The sequence below is a fragment of the Martes martes genome (assembly GCF_963455335.1).
Source record: "Martes martes genome assembly, chromosome: 17".
In the NCBI taxonomy this organism is placed as follows: Eukaryota; Metazoa; Chordata; class Mammalia; order Carnivora; family Mustelidae; genus Martes; species Martes martes.
This window is the reverse complement of record NC_137905.1, coordinates 17397225-17420140: the sequence shown is the minus strand read 5'-3', so window position 1 is coordinate 17420140 and position 22916 is coordinate 17397225. Positions and strand designations below refer to the sequence as shown.

At 40.6% G+C, this 22916-nt stretch overlaps 1 protein-coding gene across 1 annotated transcript in view; it reads left to right on the top strand.

Moving 5' to 3' along the window:
• TANGO6 (transport and golgi organization 6 homolog) overlaps positions 1-22916 on the top strand; it is a 179845-nt gene that overhangs the window by 50618 nt on the left and 106311 nt on the right. Inside the window, exons 9-12 of the mRNA XM_080828218.1 lie at positions 443-619; positions 3854-3986; positions 6394-6582; positions 14796-14930. Coding sequence (XP_080684344.1) covers positions 443-619; positions 3854-3986; positions 6394-6582; positions 14796-14930 — 634 coding nt within the window. The remainder of the gene's footprint in view (positions 1-442; positions 620-3853; positions 3987-6393; positions 6583-14795; positions 14931-22916) is intronic.

The window sequence follows — 22916 nt, the reverse complement described above, 5'->3', positions numbered from 1 at the left end:
CCTGATCCTAGTTGACTAGCACAGATAAAAGGGGGTGAGGAATCAGCCAGAATTTGTTGGCGTGGTGTTTCTTGGTCACCAGCTCTTGGTCCCATTGGTAGATGGTTTTATCAGTGTAAACTTTCTTTCACAGTGCCTGATCCAAAGGCAGTGGTACACTTGAAATTATTATTTCTTAAAACCGTGTGGGGCTTCTGTGTCTTATCAGGGTTACTTCTAGAGCCAAAGATTAGCCAGTCACTCACTGAACTTCAGGATATTAGATATGTTCTGAAATTCACAGGAAGCGTAGTTTCCAGTCCTACACTTCAGTAGTACTAGGTGGTTGTGCCAGCATTTAGAATGCCGTGGAACCTGACAGTCTTCCTTTCTTTTTTTATGTTAGCTTGTTAGATGTGTAGAGTAAGATGACAAGCTCATTTATAACTGCTTTTTCTGCCAGGTCACTTTGCCAAGAGATCTTATTATGGATTCTGGGGAAGCTAGAGAGGAAGAAGGCAATTGCCAGCCTGAAAGGATTTGCAGGATTGGACAAAACTGCGTCCTCTCTTCATTCTCTGTGTCAGTTTAGAGCCGCCACTCAAGGTGGCATCATGGTTACCATCAAAGAGGCCAATTGGTGAGTCCACACAGCGTTCACCCTCTTGTCTTCTGACACAATTACACCCCAGAGGCCCTTTCCGGACTTGTCCGCTAAGGGGCGCTGATAGAACGGGACCTAGAACTTTAAGCTACTGAGGTGCTGCTATTTATAATCTCTAGATAAAATGTGGGCACCTTAAATAATGCTGCAGTTTTTCCCTAGATGCTAGCTAACAGTAGGTGCAGTTTCCTGGAGCCTCACAGCTCTGCATCACAAGCCCACTTCTCAAAGTCTTTGCCAGAGAATCAGAGTAAAGGGCAGTCACATGTTTACCCTCAGCACCATAACGATCTGTTTCTCTTTCTGACTCTCTAAATGGTACGTGTGTGTTTACAGTCAGACTTATTCCTTAGGGAAATTGTCTGATAGCTATCTTTTATGTTAATTTTATGATGGGAGTTTCTTTCTCCTGGAGAGCAATTAGAAGGTGCTTAATAAATGTTAGTGGAATGGATCATTTATTTCTCTAGCATCTCACAAATATATTTTAAATTATTTTCTATTTTGGGTGATACATGTAGATATTATTGCCTCAGAGTGTAAGTTCCTGTTGACCAGAGCCCCATAGAGTTCTTAGCTGACAGCTTAGATTTTTATGTCACATTCAAAGGGTGGCTCTTTGTTAAGGTTAAATACTTTTTCTTATTCATAGTTAACTTAGTAAAGTTATAAGACACCCTTTCAATATGATGGAAAACACATATTGACTGCAAGTAGAATTATCAGTACAAATGCAAGCTACCAATTTCTTGAGAGTTGTTGAGCACTAGTGGGCTTTGTGATCATAACTATGCCCCTGTACTGAAAGAGTTTAAAATGTCTTCACATGTTTATTTTTTAAAACACTTTGGGGGCACCTGGGTGGCTCAGTGGGTTAAAGCCTCTGCCTTCGGCTCAGGTCATGATCCCAGGGTCCTGGGATCGAGCCCCATATCGGGCTCTCTGCTCAGCAGGGAGCCTGCTTCCTCCTCTCTCTCTGCCTGCCTCTCTGCCTACTTGTGGTCTCTGTCTGTCAAATAAATAAATAAAATCTTTTAAAAAATAAATAAATAAAAAATAAAACACTTTGGAACAGTTTAATCTGGGACCACTTCAGTGACTACATAGAGAATTTGTAGTATTTAACTTATCAGTAGTTAAAACTAATTGTTGTCGTGACATGCCTCTAGTGTACATCTTAAGTGCACATATGCCAGAATCGACAGTTCTTTTTTTTTTTTTTTTTAAAGATTTTATTTACTTATTTGAAGAGAGAGACACAACGAGAGAGGGAACACAAGCAGGGGTAGCGGCAGAGGAAGAAACGAACTTCCCGCTGACCAGGGAGCCTGATGTGGGTCTTGATCCCAGGATCCTGGGATCATGACCAGAGCCAAAGGCAGACACTTAACGACTGAGCCACCCAGGCGCCCCCAGAATTGACGGTTCTTGCTGAAACTATAGCTTATCTTCATGGAGGAGAAAACTGAATAGACAGTTATTGACTGAATTTCCATCTACTGCCAGAAGCAATGGACCCTTAACTCAGGGTTTCTACATGGACTTCTAGGTGTCCACAGTCCCTTTGAAATTATATACAAGAAATGTTTTGTGTGCAAACCTGAATTTTTTTTCCCCTGAAAATAGGGTCCATAGTTTTCATTTGATACTTAAGACACTCCGTATCTCCAGAAAGTTGACATTCACTATATTAAAGAAGTGTGTGTGTCTGTGTGTGTGTGTGTGTGATTTATCTTTTGTTCTAAAGATCTTGCTCCTGGTGGCAGTCCCCTAATGGCAGGTCTGTCTCACCACTTACCTTTTACCCTATCATTCTGCCCAGGAGCCCCAGTTATCAATGCAGATTTTGTTTAACTTTAAACACTAAAAAAGTAGCTTAGCTTTCATGATCTTTGGATCTAGAATTTTAATTTTTCTGGAACTGAGTAAAGCTACAGTATTTGGAACTGACTCTTTTTCATTGAAATTTTAAGAATGAATGAAATACAACTGCATAAGGTAATTATTGTCATGTCTTTTAAAAAAAGTATTTAAATATAGTATTTCATTTTCACAGGGTGGTTACAGAGGCTTAGATGTGACGCTTAGCCATTTCAGGTTTTTTTCTGACGTAAAATGTGGTGTAGATACATGGCTGATGTGAAGGATGCTGGGAGATTCTGGGATAATATAAGAAAGGACCTTAAGCTCAGTTTATAGGTTATTTTTTTCTACTAGAGGAGTATAAAGGCCATGTTATTCTTGAACTGGCAAATTGGAACTTACTTCCCAATGGGATGGCCAAATCAATGTTATTTCATAATTATACTTTTCAATGATATGAAGCAACGTCTGTCATTTTTTTCTCAGTTTAGTTTGAAAATATTGTATTCCTTCTTTAATCACAAGACTGCAGTCCTTTGTATAGCACAAAAAAGCATGAAGAGGAAAACAAAAAGCAGCTACAATCCTAGTCACTATTCGTGTCTTTTTAGTGTTTTTGTCTTCTAGTACATCTTTGTGCCACTGTGTTTGTTTACATGATATAGAATAATAATATTGTATCTTTGCTTTTTCACTTAATCTGCAATAAAACTAAGACTCTTAGTACCTCCTGAAAAGTTTCTTAAAACTTTTTGCAGAAATAGTAGCATTGCTTTTACTTGGAAATTTGCCTGAGTCTTTATGCATTTTCGTATTTCAGCTAGTTAGTTATTAGTTGAGATGGACTGCATGTTCTCCTGTGGAGGAGAACAGAGGATAGTGTCTTTTCCTGCTGCCCATAACTCTTCAGTGGCTCATCGAAAAAAAGTCCAGCTTTCTTTGAATGGCATTATGGCCCTCTATGATCTGACCTTCCTTTGCAGACTTCTTTTTCTCTCTTCTTCCTTGGGAACCAGAATATCTGCATACAACCTGTATTTTAATTTCTCCTTGCTTTTTCAGTTTATTGAAATAATAGTAATTCTTCAACATCCATCTGAAAAGCCACTTCCTTCGTGAGTCTTTTCCCCACTGAGCAAATGAGTACATAGGACATGGTACCCTGCCTTCTGAGAATAAACACTTTTCCAGCATGGAGGGACAGGAGAGTAATTTAAACAAATTTTTTAGATCTTTCTAATGATTTACTGTATGAAAGTACCATGTTACTTTAGGAGATTATTTTGGAGTTTCAAAAAAAAAATCTCTGAGTGACACTGCCAAGATAAATCTTACCCCGTGTTGCAGTGATGAAGATGAGGATGAAGCCCTGTACCAGAAGGTGTCCTCAGAGCAGTGCCAGGTGGAGCATCTCGGGGACTTGTTGTCCCACTGCCAAGAGTGCGGTTTGGCAGGTGACTTCTTCATCTTCTGCTTGAAGGTAAGAACTACATGTAGTAAGGACATGGTCAGCTTTATTCTGGGGTAGTACAGGGATCCCCTTTGAATTTTCAGGGCAGTCATAAATTTAGCCCCTAAAATTAAGGTCTTAATCTAAGAGAGAAATAATCAGAGGATGCAAGAGTAACTTCTATTTTAGAAGCCTTTGGGTTGGTAAAAAGAAAAAAAACTTACCTTTAGCAGTATACATGTGATCGAACTATTTCCCGAGGTGATCTGCCCTGAACTTTAAGAGATGACCAAAGCAGAGCTATTGATCTATGAAAGGGTTAATCTTTGCTCTGTGTTGACGGCAAGTACTCTTTTGAAGTTAATAGCAGGTTTTGCAGTTAAGGAGTAATCCTTTATCCTTTCTGACTGTTGTTTTGTCAGGTATTTGGAAAGGAGATTTAGCAGTTCTGCCTTTCTCATTTCATTTTGTAACCACCTAAAACCTTTTCCAGGTCTGTTTCTTAGTGCTGGTGATTGTGTTTCCTCTTGCTCTAATCTCTGACAGCAACTTCTGCCCCATACTGTACTCCTTATTTGCACCATTTGAGACTGTAAACGGGGGCGTCTCTGATTTCTGTCTTCCAGCTCTGCCTTCTCCATTATTTTCCCTAAATTAAGTATCTGTGGAGTTTAAGGTTGGTGTGGTTATGGGGAAATGCAAGGAGGGAATCAGGGCTAATGCTTCTAGAACTTGAAGTCCGGGCCACTTTTTTGATGCTTTTCTCACCTCTTGTGTTCATCTTTTTTTAAAAAGATTCATTTATTTTAGAGAGAAAGGGAGAAAGAGAGCACAAGTGGGAGGGGCAAAGGGAGAGAAAATCTCAAGTGACTCTGCACTGAGCACAGAGCCCGATGTGTGGCTCGATCTCACAACCCTGAGATCATGACCCTGAGACCATGACCTGAGCTGAAACCAAGAGTCGGCCGCTCAACTGACTGTGCCACCCGGGCATCCCTTCCTCTGTTCACGTTCTGTCCCCTTACGTAGCCACTCATTATAAATAACTTTCCAAGGAGGGCGCTCTTAATGTGAGAATTTTTTAAGAATTGTTTAAAAAACAAAAAAAATCAGGGACTCCTGGATGATTTACTTGGTTAAGTGACTGACTCTTGATTTTGGCTCAGGTTGTCATTTCAGGGTCTTTGGATTGACCCCTGTGTGAGGCTCTACCCTGGGCATGCAGCCTACTTGAAATTCTCTATCTCCCTTTCCTTTTGTCCTCTCCACCCCATGCTCGTTTTCTGTCTAAGATAAATAGTAAATAAAATCCTTAAAAAAACAAAACAAAAACAAAAAAATCAGAAGCTTTTGCTCTAAATCAAGGTTTCTGCACTTTAGTACTGTTGGCGTTTTGGACTGGGTAATTTTTGGGGGGAGGCCTGGGGTTTCCTGTGCTCCCTTGTAGAATGTTTAGTAGCATCTCTGACCTCTACCACTAGATGCCTATATCACTTCCCAGTTATGACAACCAAAAATGTCCTCAGACATTGCTAACTGTCCCCTGAGGAGCAGAAATTCCAAGGCACAGTTGGGAACCATTGCTCGAAACTGTGACTTACTTTGGTAAAGCATTAATTATTAAGGAACTTAAGGTTTTCCCTTCCCAAGGAAATTTACATTGTGAAGTATAGCGGAAAAGCCTACAAAACCCACAGTAATGAATTATATATTAGTAGAGATTTAGTTTTAAATATCTTAGGGGAAAAGGTGCTGAAAGCATTTAATAGTCTCTGAAAAGGCTTTGGAAATGTTACATGGCCCGAGGTCTCAGTTCAGCAGGGCTAGTGGTAGACTAGATCCTGAAAAACACTGAGAAAGTAAGTAGTCTATCAAACTAGTTCTCTTTGTGTATGTTGCTTTTTATTGTGAAGTTTTAAGTCTTCATATATGTGATATCATAATATACATATCATTCTGCAATTTCCGTTTTTCACTCAACACTGTTTTTGAGGTCTTTCTGTTGATGTCCATATCTAGTTTATTTATTTCAACCACTCAGATATAATAGATACAGTTTATTTATTTATTTATTCATTCTCTTATTCTGGCTATTATAAATACTGCTGCAGTGAATGCTTTGACTAATTCTTTCTGTATACATTTCTTTCTTTCTTTTTTTTTTTTTTTTAAAGATTGACAGAGAGAGATCACAAGTGGGCAGAGAGGCAGGCAGAGAGAGAGAGAGGAGGAAGCAGGCTCCCTGCTGAGCAGAGAGCCCAATGCAGGGCTCAATCTCAGGACCCTGGGATCATGACCTGAGCTGAAGGCAGAGACTTAACCCACTGAGCCACCCAGGCACTCTCTGTATGCATTTCAAACACAGTTTTCTCACTGTTGTTGAAGCCCTTAGTTCTACAGTCTTTCTTTTCACTTTTTCTTTTCTGCGTGCTAATAGGAGTTGACTCATTTGGCTGTGGAAGATGAAGCAGAGTTAAAAACAAAGCCCTTCTCCAGCAGAAGCCTCTTGGAATCAGAGGAGCACCAAGCTCTTGTGGAAGGCCAGCAGCAGAAGCTGCTGGTCCTACAGCTGTTGGCTGTTCTGTGCGAGAGGATGTCCGAGCAGATATTCACAAACATCACTCAGGTCAGTGGTTGCCGCATTCTAGATCCCAGGCTGGTAGTTTTTGTCTATTTTGGTTTCTTTACATGTTTTCCAAAAAATGTTACTTAAAAAAAAAAGTTGTTCAGAGATTGGCTTGAGCCAACACCTACTGGGGCAAATAGAATTGTCTGAGCCTTTTTCAAAATGTGGATGCTCGACCCACGACTTACAGAGATTCTGATTCAGCGTGTCTGCATTAGCACCTGGGCATGTGTATTTTTTTATGCCCCATGGATGATTCTAATGTATATCAAAAGTTGAGCATGATTAGAATACTTAAATTTGAAAAACAATCACTAATGATAATACCACTTTGAATTTTATAGATCAGCCTGACAGCCTGACTTCATAGCAGTCTGTGAACTTTGAAGATGTTTTTTAAAATGTTTGCAGGGTAGTATAACCATGTGAATCAGTGCCTGAATGTTGTTGGTTCAAACATTATATTTACCAGCTTTTTGAAAAATAGGAAATTAAAGGGGCGCTTGGCTGGCTCAGTCGGTAGAGCATGTGACTCTTGATCTCAGGGTCGTGAGTTTGGGCCCCCCATTGGGTGTGGGGCCTACTTAAAAAGAAAAAAAATAAAATAAAAAACCCCAGGAAATAGAAGTAATGAAATGTAGGCAATGTAGTCACCACGTTTTTACCGTTATTACTGGAATTAGTTGTTGCTTGGCTGGTAAAGAGTCAGTTGTAAGATGGTATGATTGTCACGCTTAAATCTGATCCTTCAGCTCTTTGTATCGCCCTCATTGTCATCTGCCTTTGGGTGTTGCTAAGCAGCATTTCACTATAGCTCCTGCTGAGAAAATTTGCAGCTGTCTGTCAGCTCCAACTTACCGTGCCTGTTTAATGAGAATTATGTTCATGATTTCTTCCCTGGCTTCTTAGTCCTTCAGTTCACTGACCCTGTGTTACCCAGTAGGGTGTTGTTTCTCCTGTGTTTATATCCGTTCCCTAAAGACTTTTTCACCCAGACCTTACGGTTTTGTCTTGACATGCTAGTTGAAGGGAAAAGGGCCTAAAAACTATATGACTTGAGCTTTTACACTTAGCTTCCTTTGCTCCTAATTAAGGAATAATGGTTTTAGGCTGATACAAAAGTGACTTGTCCCTTTAAATCATCCTCCAGCTAAGGTTAAGATCTATCAAAATGAAAAGAACCACAAAAAAATATTAAATTGCATTTAGGAGTTTTACTGCTAGTGATAATTTTAGTATTTATTTTGAAATACACACACATATGGATAAGTTATAAATAATACATGTTATAAGTAATTTTGTTAATATCATTAGGAACCAAGATTTTCAGTATAAAAAAAGTTATGAATATAAAATCAAAGAACTTGACTAAAATTCCTATAATACTGAATTTCAATTGGAAGTATTCATACAAACTCACAATTTTTTCTTTTTAAAAAATAGATATTCCCTTGCTCCTTCCACTGTCCATGCCAGACAGCAGTGACAATCCAGCTGCCCTGCACATCCTTCATGCTGGACAGTAGTTTCTAAATACCATGTCCTGCTGGAAGAACACAGAGCTCATTGGAGGAAAAGTTCATTCAAGGTCTAGGGCAGGTATTGTATACTGTAAGCCTCAGGACATCTTGTTATGCCTAAATAAAAGGAAGATGTCCGGGATTAATAAAGTCATGTCAGTAGTACTCAGGAGCCAACTTGAAAGATCTCCTTTTGGCCACAGATAGGGCATTTTGTGCATTAAAAAGAATAATGCCTGCAATGGATTGAAACACATCAAAGTTATAAAAACCTAAGCCACTGTTCCCCTTTCCCCCCCAGAATCCCTTTTGGACATCACTGGAAGTTGCTAGGGCATCAACTCATTATTTTGTAAATTGATAAATGAAAGAGTAAAACATCTATCTTACCTTTTCTGTCAGCACTGTATTTCAACGTAAACAAATAGCTGGTGGAAAAATTTTCTTCATATAAGAATCACGGCTAGGGGCGCCTGGGTGGCTCAGTGGGTTAAAGCCTCTGCCTTTGGCTCAGGTCATGATCCCAGGGTCCTGGGATCGAGCCCCGCATCGGGCTCTCTGCTCAGCGGGGAGCCTGCTTTCCCCTCTCTCTCTGCCTGCCTCTCTGCCTACTTGTGATCTCTGTCTGTCAAATAAATAAATAAAATCTTTAAAAAAAAAGAAAAAAGAAAAAAAAAGAAAGAAAGAATCACTGCTAAAACATTAAAAAAGAGATCTACAAATTTATATTTTGCAATCCCCTAATGAAATAATGGATCTAGGTGACAATCAATGTTTGCTAAAACTGTTAGGGGTACTGTATAATGAATATAAGTAGGCCAAATACATCCAAATCAACTGATCCTTTCCCCCCCAGCATTTTATTATAAATTCTTGCAAATTTGAAAGAATTTTATAGTGAATACCTCTATACCTACAACCTACATTCTATTATTAGGCGTTTATTATCTTCGCTTTATTTCGTATTTGTCTATGTTTCCATCTGTCTTTCCATATTTTCCCATCTGTCTATCCATTTAATTTTTGGTGGATTTCAGGGCCAGTGTAGATAACAGTGTATGTTCCCCTACATATTTTCAGCCTGAAATGATCGATCTCAACATCACCAGAAGTAGACAAGCAGACGTTATGTGTTTCCTAATGTAGTGTAGTAGGAGGTACATAGCACCACCAGGGAAGGTTCCTTCTCCCAAAAAAACAAAGAAAAACCCACAAACAAGCAAATGAAAGACAAAAAAGTCCATAAAATGTGAATCTGAATCTCAAAAAGGAAGCTCAGGGTACAGCAATGTTATGCCATGAAGAAGCAAAATCAGCAAATTTCAGAATGTGAGACATTCTACAGTGCAAATGACCCAGTTTCTTCATCAAGTAAATGACATAAAAAAGGGGCAGGGCTTCTGTAGCTTACAGACAGAGATCACAAGTAGGCAGAGAGGCAGGCAGAGAGAGAGGGGGGAAGCAGGCTCCCCGCGGAGCGGAGAGCTGGATGTGGGGCTCGATCCCAGGACCCTGGGATCATGACCTGAGCCGAAGGCAGAGGCTTTAACCCACTGAGCCACCCAGGCGCCCTAGGGCTTCTGTAGCTTAAAAGAGACTGAAGAGACATATCAACCAAATGCAATGGTGTGAATTCTCATTCAAACATACCAATTGTATGAGAGGACATTTTTGCAACAGTTATGGACCAAGTATTAGAAGGTATAAGGAATTCTTATTGAGTGTAATCATGGTATGGTAGTTATGTGGGTTTGTTTTTTTTTTAAGATTTTTATTTTTAAGTAATCTCTGCACCCAATTTTGGGCTCAAACTTAGAATCACAAGATCAAAAGTTGCATGCTCTACTGAGTGAGCCAGCCAGGTGCCCCTGGTATTACAGTAGTTCTGTTAAAAAAAGAAAAATCTCCTTGTTAGAGATATATATTGAAGTATTTAGGGATAAAAGATTAAAAATTCAATAAAATGTATTGGCAGATGACATACAAGAAGATGTAGAGAGGAATGAGCCCCTCAGTGGTCTGTGTATGGATACAGAACCCTGTACCAACAACCCAGTTCTGTCATTCCTTTTTTTTTTTAATAGAAATTTAATTTTGTTTAGTTAGTTTTATTTTTTTTTTTTTAAGATTTTACTTATTAGAAAGTGAGTGAGAGAGAGCACAAGCAGTGGGGGAGGAACAGAAGGAGAGGAAGAAGCAGACTCCCCACTGAGCAGGAAGTCTGATACAGGGCTTGATTCTGGGACTCCCGGATCATGACCTGAACAGGAGGCAAACCCTTAACCAGCTGAGCCACCTAGGCACACTGCCCCCACCAACCCAATTTCTTTATTCTACAAATATGTAGTCAAGACCCACATACTCTTCTGGGTACCAGGGACACAGCAGTGAAAAACACACATATCTATCCTCACGGGATTACATTCACATGGGAGAGAGAGACAGTAAACAAGTAAGCAGCAGCACACAGTATGTTAGATGGTATTAAGTACCAGAGAGAAAAATCAAAGGGGATGTCAAGACAGTGTGGAAGATAGAGTGGTTATGGAGAACCTCACTGAGAAAATGGCTTTTTTTTTTTTTTTTTAAAGCGTGAGCCCGTGTGTGTGTCTGTGTGTGAGCAGGTGCAGTGGGATAGAGGCAGAGGGAGAGGAAGAGAGGGAATCTTAAGCAGGCATCACACCCAGCGTGTAGCTCAACACGGGGCTTGCTCTCACAACCCTGAGACTGAACCTGAGCTGAAATCAAGAGTCAGAAGCTTAATCTACTGAGCCACCCAGGTGCCCCAACAGAATGGCTTATGAGCGAAGATCTGGAAGCAGGCAAGGAGGGAGCCATGGAGATACCTCAGGGAAAAGTGTTCTAGCCAAGAGGGAGCATGTCTCAAGTGTGGAGGGCTCAGCCAGGAGGCCAGTGTAAATGGAGTGGAATGAGCAACATTTCCTTTTTTTGTCCTTTCAGAAAATTGCTTACCCTTTGCACCTTTTGGTATTTGGATCTCTGTACTTGGCAGAGTAGAAGGGCTTTTTTTTTTTTTTTAAAGATTTTTTTTTTATTTATTCATTTGACAGACAGAGATCACAAGTAGGCAGAGAGGCAGGCAGAGAGAAAGGGGGAAGCAGGCTCCCTGCTGAGCAGACAGCCCGATGTGGGGCTCGATCCCAGGACCCTGGGATCATGACCTGAGCTGAATGCAGAGGCTTTAACCCACTGAGCCACCCAGGCGCCCCTAGAAGGGCTTTATGTGATTTTTTTTTCTCATACATTAAAAGCACTTTTAACATAAGTAACACATGCTTACTGTAGAAACACTAAACAACAAAGAGCATAATTTAAGAAGTATGGACTCCTGATTAAAGATAGTATATTGAACACATGTGTTTATTTGCTCCTTCTGGAAACCACAGGGGCCAACAGAGCAGGAGGGGAGAGACAGCAGATAAAAGAGAATAACAACATTGGGAAAATAATAGCTGACCTAGCAACTCTGAAAATGGAGAGCTATGTGCCTGCATTGGGGAAAGTCAAGCATCAGAGCGCTATATATCAATGAAGCTGTTCACATTTTATTTTGAAAAGGAAAAAAAAACAAAACAACAAGCTACTTCTCATTGCAGAATACTGGAAGGACTGGATCAGCTAGATTAACTGAATTTAGAGCTTAAAACAGGTTGAAAGGCTCTGCAAGGTTCAGTAGACCCCTTGATTCCATCCTCAAATTTGTACAAACACCTGCCTTTCCCAGCGAAAGCCTGGAGACTTGTTCTTGAGAGAGGTTGAACTTGGGTGGCAGCAGCAGACTGAAGAGCTGGAGGGTTGGGTTGCTATCTACGGTCTCGACAGTGAGGCCTCAGCCCGCTCCCACTCGACTGCCAGGATGTTGGCAGCATGGTTAAACATCCCCATAGGAAGAGGGTGATGATTTAGGGAATTACTGTCTGCAACGTGTTCAGAATGGTACCTGGTAAATAGTAAATGTCTAATTTTTTTTTTTTTTTTTTTTTTTTTTAGTAAATGTCTAATATTAATTAAGCACCTAAACCATTGAAAGTGGGTGCCTCTGTAGAGCCACAAGTGGGATAGGGCACCGCTGGTTTTCATTATAAACTTTCAGGAATATGTGGTGTTTTAGACTGTGTAACATTACAAAAATGGTTAAATAAAAAGTGAAAGTCCCGGGGCGCCTGGGTGGCTCAGTGGGTTAAGCCGCTGCCTTCGGCTCAGGTCATGATCTCAGGGTCCTGGGATCGAGTCCCGCATTGGGCTCTGCTCGGCAGGGAGCCTGCTTTCCTCTCTCTCTGCCTGCCTCGCTGCCTACTTGTGATCTCTCTCTGTCAAATAAATAAATAAAATGTTTAAAAAAAAAAAGTGAAAGTCCCTCCCTCCTCTCTACAACGTATGTAAATTCTAGAACTCACTTCAGTAACATACCTATCCTTGTGGCTGGCAGCCCCACCAGTCACAGGAAATGAGTAGTAGCCAGGAGGAGCTGTTGTCCAGATGGGTATGGTGGTTTTGTTGTTACAAGAAAAAAGCTTGGAGGGAAGGGCACTTTATGGATGACAATAACAGCTGGCTATCATACCACAGTTTATAGCTCCTTAGGTGTTTTGTTTTTATGTTTCTGGTTTTTTAAAAAATATACATACATACAGTTTCTTTCTTTCCTTTTTTTTTTAAAGATTTTATTTATTTATTTGACAGAGAGATCACAAGTAGGCAGAGAGGCGGGCAGAGAGAGAGGAAGGGAAGCAGGCTCCCCGCCGAGCAGAGAGCCCGATGCGGGGCTCGATCCCAGGACCCTGAGATCATGACCGGAGCCGAAGGCAGAGGCTTAACCCACTGAGCCACCCAGGCGTTCCAACAGTTTCTTTCTTAACAAAAATAGGATCATACTGCTAGTTTTGCAGCATCTTTTTTTTTTTTTTTTTGAGGAAGGCCTTAGAAAAGGTGGAAAGGCTAGATAGTTCTTTTCTAGCAATTTAACAATATATTTGTGCTGAAGTAGAAGATTCCTATAATCAAGGGGTGCTTTAGAAAACTCTTTGGAGGCAAAATAGGTGGCCCAAGATGATAAATGTAGCATTTTCTCTAGAAAGGCCAGTGTCCTTAACTTCAAATATCAGTAAAGTCTTAGGCTTGAGAGGGTGTTGAAAATTGCCATAACCAGCATTGTTCATTTCAGTAAGTGGAACTTTTAATAACCTTTCTAGTTTCCTGCCTTGCTCCAAAGACAAGTGGTAACAAGCCATCCCCCTGACTTTAAGCTTGCAATAAAGACTCTAGCATAGCTTGTGATTTGCCCAGAGAATTAAACATGCAAGCTTGCATGGTATTTAGAGGCTTATTATGACCTACCTCAGCTGTACCGCTTTCAAAATGATTTTTCCCTTTTGAGCCATTAATCCTGAATATGCGTGCGTGTGTGCATGCTTGCACGTGTGTGTGTGCGCATGCCCATATGTGTGTGTGTTTGCTTTTATTCAGAGGTATTTCTACTTAAGGTGATTAACACAAGTGCAGTTAAAATGATGCTGACCAAATTAATTCCATTTAAAGCTTAGTTGTTAGCCAAATGCTGTATAAAATCTTAAATATTAATAATCTTAATCCTTTAAAAAGTATCTGAAACTTCAAAAAAATGACTGGATCATTTGTACAGATTGTTTGGGGACTCAGTTCTGGATAAAATTGAGCACCTCTTCCCCCATTCTTAGCTTAGTAGAATCAGACTGTCATAACCAGGTTGGGTCAGGCGGGTCCTTGAGAAGGAAGCCTCATTATGAGAAGCAGATCTGAGGACCCTCTAAGATGGTCAGAAAGTATCAAGTCATTTTTCATTTTAATTTCCTGGCAAAATTCAATAAAAGCCAAGGATGTTGGATTAGTATATTAAAACATTTGGGAAAGTATCAGGGAGGTTTCTCCTTTATTGACTGCATGGCCTTTATGAGCTCACAGATTCTTCACCAAAAAATGAGGATGAGGGTGCCTGGCTGACGTAGTCGGTAGAGCATGCAACTCTTGATCATGGGGTCCTGAGTTTGAGCCCCACATTGGGAGTAGAGTTTACTTAAAAAAAAAAAAAAGAGGGGGCACTTGGGTGGCTTCGTCTGTTCAGCATGTGCCTTCAGCTTAGGTCAGGATCCCAGGGTCCTGGGATCAAGCCCTGTGTCGGGCTCCCTGTCCAGTGGGGATTGTGCTTCTCTCTGCCCCTCTCCTTCTATCCATTTCCCCACTTGTGCTCTCTCTCAAATAAATAAACTCTTAAAAAAAAAAAAAGTGAGGGGCGCCTGGGTGACTCAGTGGGTTAAAGCCTCTGCCTTCAGCTCAGGTCATGATCCCAGGGTCCTGGGATCAAGCCCCACATTGGGCTCTCTGCTCAGCAGGGAGCCTGCTTCCCCCTCTCTCTCTGCCTGCCTCTCTGCCTACTTGTGATCTCTGTCCGTCAAATAAATAAATAAAATCTTAAAAAAAAAAAAAAAGTGAGGACAGGAACATTGACCACCTAGAGTTGACACGAGATGTAGGTGATATTGGGCACTTAGAACACAGCACCATGCCTGTTCTTGCAGGTTCTTGCCTTCATAATGTTGATGAGGAAGAAGGTGAGGATGTTAGATATGATGTGAAGAGAATTTCGAGATTCTTTTTCTTAGTCCTCACCAAATCTAAATTCCGTTTTTGTCTCAGGTTGTGGACTTCGTAGCAGCCACGCTGCAGCGAGCGTGTGCAAGCCTGGCCCACCAGACAGAGAGCACCGTGGAGTCGCAGACACTGAGCATGTCCATGGGGCTGGTGGCCGTCATGCTGGGAGGAGCGGTTCAGGTGAGTGGCCGACATGAGCCAAAGTTGGATGGAGGGAGAAGAGAAGAGAGAAACGTGTTGCTTCCCTTCTCACCCTGTGAGAAATCAGAATGGACGTTGCGCTTAGGAGAACGAGGATAAACAAGTCAGGTTCTTAATGAGAATTCTCTCCGAAGTAGAGGACAAGAAAATTGTACCGCTTCCACCTTATCACCTGCGTGGACTATCAGAAGGGTGGGACTCTTTGTGGCCTGGCACAAGCCTGGTTTGAAAATATTCGGCATGGTGTTGTGCATCTCTGGAGAATACTAGCTTCTCTGTCCCTTAATAAAGGGGCTCTCCACAGCTCAGCCCCTCTCCCTCCTGCTGTACTTGGGGGAAAACTTGTGTAAACTGCTGATTGCTTAGGACTCCACATGCAGCATGTTAAAGCCTTGTGTCCAGTGCATCTATTTTTTTTTTTTTTAAGATTTATTTATTTTAGAGAGAGTGAGAGAGAGACAGCACAAGTGAGGGGGCGGGGAGAGAGAGAGAGAGAGAGAGAGAGAGAATCTCAAGCAGACTCCACACTGAGCGCAGAACCTGACAGAGGGCTCAATCCAAGGACCCTGAGACCATGACCTGAGCCAAAACCAAGGGTCAGGCACTGAACCAACTGTGCCACCCAGGCGCCCCGAGTGCATGTATGTTTTACATACTTAATTTATAATATTTAAATTCATTCACTCAAAAAATATTTGTTGCTTATTGCTGCGTACCTGCTGAGGGCCTGGGAATCCTGCCATGGATGAAGCAAACATGGTCCCTACCCTCATGCAGTTTTGTTTGTTTGTTTGTTTTTTAAAGATTTTATTTATTTATTTGACAGACAGAGATCACAAGTAGGCAGAGAGGCAGGCAGAGAGAGAGGAGGAAGCAGGCTCCCCGCTGAGCAGAGAGCCCGATGCGGGGCTTGATCCCAGGACCCTGCGATCATGACCTGAGCCGAAGGCAGAGGCTTTAACTCACTGAGCCACCCAGGCGCCCCCCTCATGTAGTTTATAGGCAGTGAGGAGTCAGACACTAAATGACTATTCAAAAAATATACTTAGAATTGAATGCAGTGCCTGAAAAGAGAAGAGGACGGTACCAGGAGAACATAACATCTAACGTAGGCTGGAAAGGTTTCACTGAGGGAGTACCAGTTTAAGCTGAGACTTGAACGGTGAGTAGGGGTTTGGGGTTGTATGTGGTGCAGGTGGAGGCAACTCTTTCAGTCAGACAAAGGCTGGGAAGCAGGAAGGAGTTCGGTATCCTTAAATACTGATGGAATACAAGTGTAGCTGAACTGTAGAGACCAAGGGTCAGAGCAGTGCTGGACAAGGAGGGAGGGGACAACGCACGCACGCGCGCGTGTGTGTATGTGTATGTGAGTGTTAGGAAACTGAGAAAGCAGAATAAGCTTAGTGCAAGTATAATGAAATCTGACCCAAAATCAGACTGGTCATAACTCTTAGCAATGAGAGGGGAGCCCTCTGGGAATTGATTTTTTAACTTGAAAATTCAAATCTGATACTGATTTGTGATATATTGGAATTTGCCTCCTTTTAGCCTGTCCTTAAGATAAAAAGGAATTTTATTTGGGCCTGTTGTAAGGTGAAGCCCATTTCTTGGTAGATTTACTCAGTACTTCAGATTTATATTTTCCAAGTAGTTTGAACAAATCATTTTTAGTTCCATTTCTCAAGTCCTATTATATCCCTGCTGTTAGAATTACCAAGGAGGGATTTACCAACGGAATAGTTTTTCTTAGGTTGTGTTGTTATTGGATTTAGTTGGCCTGACTGGTTTTTGTTTTTCTGGTTGAGTATTAAGAATAGTTTTGTTTCTATAAGTTGAGGGATTTTTTGCTTTTCCCTTATTTAACACTTAGAATTTTATGTCACATCCCAAATGGAAAAGAGAACACAGATATTTCCATTTCCCTTTCTAGAGGCCCATTGTTGGGGGACTGGCAATATAAATTAGTCATGTTTTAAGATAGATTCACCTGACTGATACAAATGTACGTCCCTTACCTGTCCCAGCCCTTCCATGAGCCATCCTGACTCACTGATTACATCCTGGATTCTTCTGACTTTGCATTTAGTTAAGTGAACTTAAACACGTTAGCCCTTTACTTTTGCCCTAGATCTGTTGGGGTTTTTTTTTTGTTTGTTTGTTTTTTTCCTCTTTTACCCATGGATTCATAAGGGGCTTCTATAGTAATGCTGGGTTTTATGTTTTTGTATTAGGGGAAAAAGTCATGATTCTTAATTATGTTTTCAGACAGTCACTGTCAGGCAAAGGCTTTTGCTTCAGAGTCTAGATTATACCTACCTCCGATTAGAGTTCATCGTTTTAGCTAATGAAACAGAATCTAACAACATTTAAACCTTTCGTTCCTTTCTGATTTGTGTAATTAAGTTGATTATTAGAACATAGTGTCTGGGAAGAGAAATTAATTTGGAGAAAGTGTAGGTCTAGGATTGCTAACTGGACAAGTGTTATTCCAAACTCATTTTCTAAATTTCACGGTTGGTCATCAGTAACTTTCCTGTCCCTTTAGGAAGCAGTTTCTTTCTTTTCTTTTCTTTTTTTTTTTTTAAGATTTTATTTATTTATTTGACAGAGATCACAAGTAGGCAGAGAGGCAGGCGGGGGTGGGGGGGGGGAAGCAGGCTCCCTGCTGAGCAGAGAGCCCGATGTGGGGCTTGATCCCAGGACCCTGGGATCATGACCTGAGCCAAAGGGAGACACTTTAACCCACTGAGCCACCCAGGCACCCCAGGAAGCAGTTTCTTAACGATGTTCCAGGGCCCATCAGGTCCCCTAAAGCACTGCTGCATGGAGCTGATCTTAGCTTGAGGCTTAGGGTGGTGGGACTGGGACTTGAACCCAAATCTTGAGATCTCATACTACGTTTTCTGAGAGTATCATAGAGTGAACTCATTCAAGAAATATTTATCATGTGCCTCTCTGTCCTCATGGAGTTTACCTTCTAGTAGCTATAATTAAGCCAGTGAATTCTTAATTTTTTTAAAAAAAGATTCACATTTCCGTATCTCATGTGTTGCTCATTATAAAACAGGCTGTACTGCATGCTGACTTAGAACCAAAACAAAAATACCACTTGTAAATAAGTTCATGACATTATAAATAAGAACTGGACTGTAAACTACTCAGCTAAATATCTGAAGAAACATAGATGATACATAGAAATGAGAGCACAGGGTGCCTGGGTGGCTCAGTGGGTTAAGCCGCTGCCTTCGGCTCAGGTCATGATCTCAGGGTCCTGGGATCGAGTCCCGCATTGGGCTCTCTGCTCAGCAGGGAGCCTGCTTCCCTCTCTCTCTCTCTCTGCCTGCCTCTGTCTACTGTGATCTCTCTTTGTCAAATAAATAAATAAATCTTTAAAAAAAAAAAAAAAGAAATGAGAGCACAAAGAATAAACATAAGTATTTTTTGGAACTAGGAATTTTTAGGTCAGAATTTTATTCCTAGAAGAGACTCTTGGATTCTTCCAAAATAGTCATTCTCACTGGAGCAGGACAAGGCAGGATGAGAATTTGTATGCCCCATAGGTGAACTTGGTAAAGCCTCATGTGGGACTTTTTCAGTGGACACATGCCCTCCTCTGGCTGTCAGTTGGTTCTCATATGTTTACCTCTACTAGCATGCTCCCTCCCACCACTCACTACTCTCACTCCCATCCCTACTGGTCCAACCCACAGTTCTTAAATTTGAAAACTTGCAGAATTTCAGAACTCCCCATCTAACTGGTTCATGCCTGACACCCTGAAGGAAATCATAGACGTAGGCTGACATAGCTCAGCTCATTCCACTCCTGAAGTATTCCAGAGACTCTGGAAGAGACACAGCCAGATAAAGGAATCTGTCACTCGCTTGAGGGCTTCAGGCCTCAGGGCCTTCTCTGCAGAATTCTGAAGTCTATATATGAGATCTGTGCTGAGAAGCAGTGAGACTAGAAATGAGGGCTATATGGTTAATTCTCAATTTTGATATGGTCCTCGGTGACCCTTGAAAAATAATTAATAATTACTCAGTGGTTCCATTTTCTCATCTGTCAATTAAATGAATATTACTTTATACCTCAAAAATTTTTTGAACATTTATGAACAAAATAGTTGGCACCTGTAGTCTTGGATCTCCCTGATTATTCTCATAGTGGGAAATCTGTAGGATTGTGAAGCTGAAAGAATGGACAAGTTTTTTTTTTTTTTTAAAGATTTATTTATTTATTTGACAGAGAGAGATCACAGTAGACAGAGGCAGGCAGAAAGAGAGAGAGGGAAGCAGGCTCCCTGCCGAGCAGAGAGCCTGATGCGGGACTCGATCCCAGGACCCCGAGATCATGACCTGAGCCGAAGGCAGCGGCTTAACCCACTGAGCCACCCAGGCGCCCCGAAAGAATGGACAAGTTTAATCTTAAGCCTTATAAACTACTGGATTGAGAATCCACCTACTTGCCTATGATGATTAGAGAAGTTACCCAGTTGAGTAAGATGAATCCCACAATGACTAAGATGTTTGAAAACTGGAAGAGAAGATGATTGGGTTTTTTATTATTAGACTATTTTTTAGAGCAGCTTTGGGTGCACAGCAAAATTGAGCAGGAGGTACGACTTCCCACACACCTCCTGCCCCACAGAGCACAGCCTCCCCCGCTAGCAACATTCTGCACCGGAGTGGTACGTTTATTACCATCAATGATTCTACATTGACACATCATTATCACTCACAGTCTATAGTTTACATTATGGTTCACTCTTGGTATTGTGTACTCTGTGGGTTTTGACAAATGGATAATAACATGTATCTATCATTGTAATATCATTCATAACAGTTTCACTGCTCTTAAAATTCTTTGTGCTCTGCCTGTTCATCTCTCCCATCAAACCCTTGGCAACCACTGATTTTATTGTTTCCATAGTTTGTCTTTTCCAGAATGTACCTCAGTTGAGATCACATACTGTGTAGCCCTTCCATACTAGCTGCTTTCACTTAGTAATATGCATTTAAGGTTCGTCCATGTCTTTCAGGTTTGATAGCTCATTTGTTTTTAGTGCTGAATAATATTCCATGGTCTGGATGTACCACAAGCTATTTATCCCTTCACCTACTAAAGGACATCTTGGTTGCCTCCAAGTTTTGGCAATTATGAATAAAGCTGCTATAAACATCTATGTGCAGGTTTTTGTATGGACATAAGTTTTCAAGTCATTTGGGTGAATACCAAAGAGCTCAGTTGCTGGAGCATATGGTGAGAGTATGTTTAGTCTTGTAAGAAACTGCCAAACTGTCTTGCAAAAGTGGCTGTACCATTTTGCGTTCCCACCAACAATGAATGAGAACTCCTCTTGCTTCACATCCTCACCAGCATGTGGTGTTGTCAGTGTTTTGGATTTTAGTCATTTTAAGAGGTGTGTAATGGGATCTTGTTTTAATCTGCGATTCTCTGATGACCTGCGATGTTGAGCATCTCTTTGTATGCTGTATATCTAATGTGCCTTCTTTGGTGGGGAGTCTCTTCAGGTCTTTTGCCCATTTTTAATTGGGTTGTTTGTTTTCTTATTGTTGAGTTTTAAGAGTTCTTTGTGTATTTTTTTTTTAAAGATTTTATTTATTTATTTGACAGAGATCACAAGTAGGCAGAGAGGCAGGCAGAGAGAGGGGGGAAGCAGGCTCCCTGCTGAGCAGAGAGCCCGATGTGGGGCTCGATCCCAGAACCCTGAGATCATGACTTGAGCTGAAGGTAGAGGCTTTAACCCACTGAGCCAGCCAGGCACCCTCTTTGTGTATTTTGGATAACCATCCTTTATCAGATATGTCTTTTGCAAATATTTCCTCTTAGTCTGTAACATGTCTTTCTCTTGACATTGTCTTTTGTAGAGTGAAAGTTTAAAAATTTTTAAATTTTAATGAAATCTAGTTTATCAGTTATTTCTTTCATGGATTTTTTTCTTTGATATTTTTTCTAAAAAAGTCAGTGCTATACTCGAAGTCATCTAGATTTTTTCTTACGTTATCTTGCAAGAATTTTATAGTTTTACATTTTACATTTAAGTCTGTGATCCATTTTGAGCTAATTTTTGTGATAGTGTAAAGTCTGTGTCTAAATTCATTTCTTGGCAGCTCTTTCTGCCTACGGATCTTGTCCCTGTGCTATAATAAAAACACCTTCTTGCACTGAAAAAAAAATTCATTTTTTTGCACATGAATGTCTAGTTGTTCAAGCATCACTTACTGAAAAGTCTGTCTTTTCTCCCTTATGTTAACTTTGTTCTTTTGTCAGGACTATGCTGAAATCACTGAATTGCACACATGAAACTAATGTAACATCATGTGTCAATTGTACTTCAGTTAAAAAAACTTAAAAGATCAATTGACTATATATAGGTCTCTTTCTGGATTCTCTATTTTGTTCCATTGGTCTATTTGTCTTTTTTTTTTAAAGAATAAATTACCGTATACAGTTGAGATAAAAAGAGGCCATGCATTATAGCTGTAAGTAGATACTCCCATTTCAGATGCTTAAAGAAAAAACAAATGTCCATGATACTACATCTGTTACTATCTATTACTAAAATATCTTTCCTAGTTCCACAGATTCCTGATGAAATTGGCCCTTTTCTTAGATAACATTTTTATTCTGGACATGCATATTCTTTTCTTCCTTTAAGATACATTAATATTGGGGGGCGCCTGGGTGGCTCAGTGGGTTAAGCCTCTGCCTTCGGCTCAGGTCATGATCCCAGGTCCTGGGATCGAGCCCCGCATCAGGCTCTCTGCTCAGCAGGGAGCCTGCTTCCTCCTCTCTCTCTCTGCCTGCCTCACTGTCTGCTTGTGATCTCTGTCTGTCAAAAAAAAAAAAAAAAAAATCTTTAAAAAAAAAAGATACAGTAATATTGGAATAGTCAGTTGTCGTACACATGCAGATAGGTTAGCATATGTTGCAAAGCTAGAAATTTTACTCTCTGTCCATTTTGCATAGTTCCTAATTATTTAAACAAAGAAATCTGAGGGAAGCGTATGGTGAAATTCTACAGGTACAAGCCTGACATGAACCTCAGGTTTTAATTTACTTGGAAGGGAGGTGGTGGGGGAAATAAACAGTTACAGTTCTGTGGACATAGAGTTTAAATGAAAATATTATATATGTCTCACAAAGACGGTTGGTTGGTTGGTTGGTTGGTTGGATAATGAAACGAGTGAGTGAGTAAGTAATGAATAACTTCACCTTGTTCTAAAAAGGATTTAAGATCTGCAGGGTTTTCAGATATCAGGGACTAATGAAGCCTCATATGATAATATTGCTAGTGTTTTCAAACGGAAAAGGGTTTTCATTGATTCTTGTTTCTCTACTGACTGCACATGTACTTTTCCTGGTAAGTCATGTGGCATTATAGCACAGAGCTTCTGGAGAGAATAAAACCTTACGTAATTTCACTCTCACTTCCTGAGAGAAATTCCCTCTTGCTAGTTATTGTCCCAATCCCTTCCACACGTATGATGTCCTTGAGTGCTGACCGGCTACTTTAGAAAATGTTGTTAAGAGCTGTTTTATATTCAGTTGAGACTGTATAGGGGATTAGGTAAGGATGCAGACTCTGGAGCCAGACTTACTGAATTCATATCTTACCATCTTCCAGTTGTGTGATCTTGTACATGTTACTTAACTCTTCTGTGTCTCAGTTTCCCCCATTTATATAATGTAGATAGTAATTATAGCTAGGTCATAGGGATATGAATATGTGTGGGGTTTTTTTTTGTTTATCATATTTTGTCTTAAAACATTTACATAGCAGTATATGTTGGGCATTAAGTACTTTGCTAATATTAACTCGACTTTTTATAGTAAAAGGTACATAAAAGTGGGAAAAACAATAGTATGAGAAAAAAGATAATAAAAGTCAAAATATAATAATCTAAAAAGAATTTCACCCTCTGACTGGGTATTAAAATCTG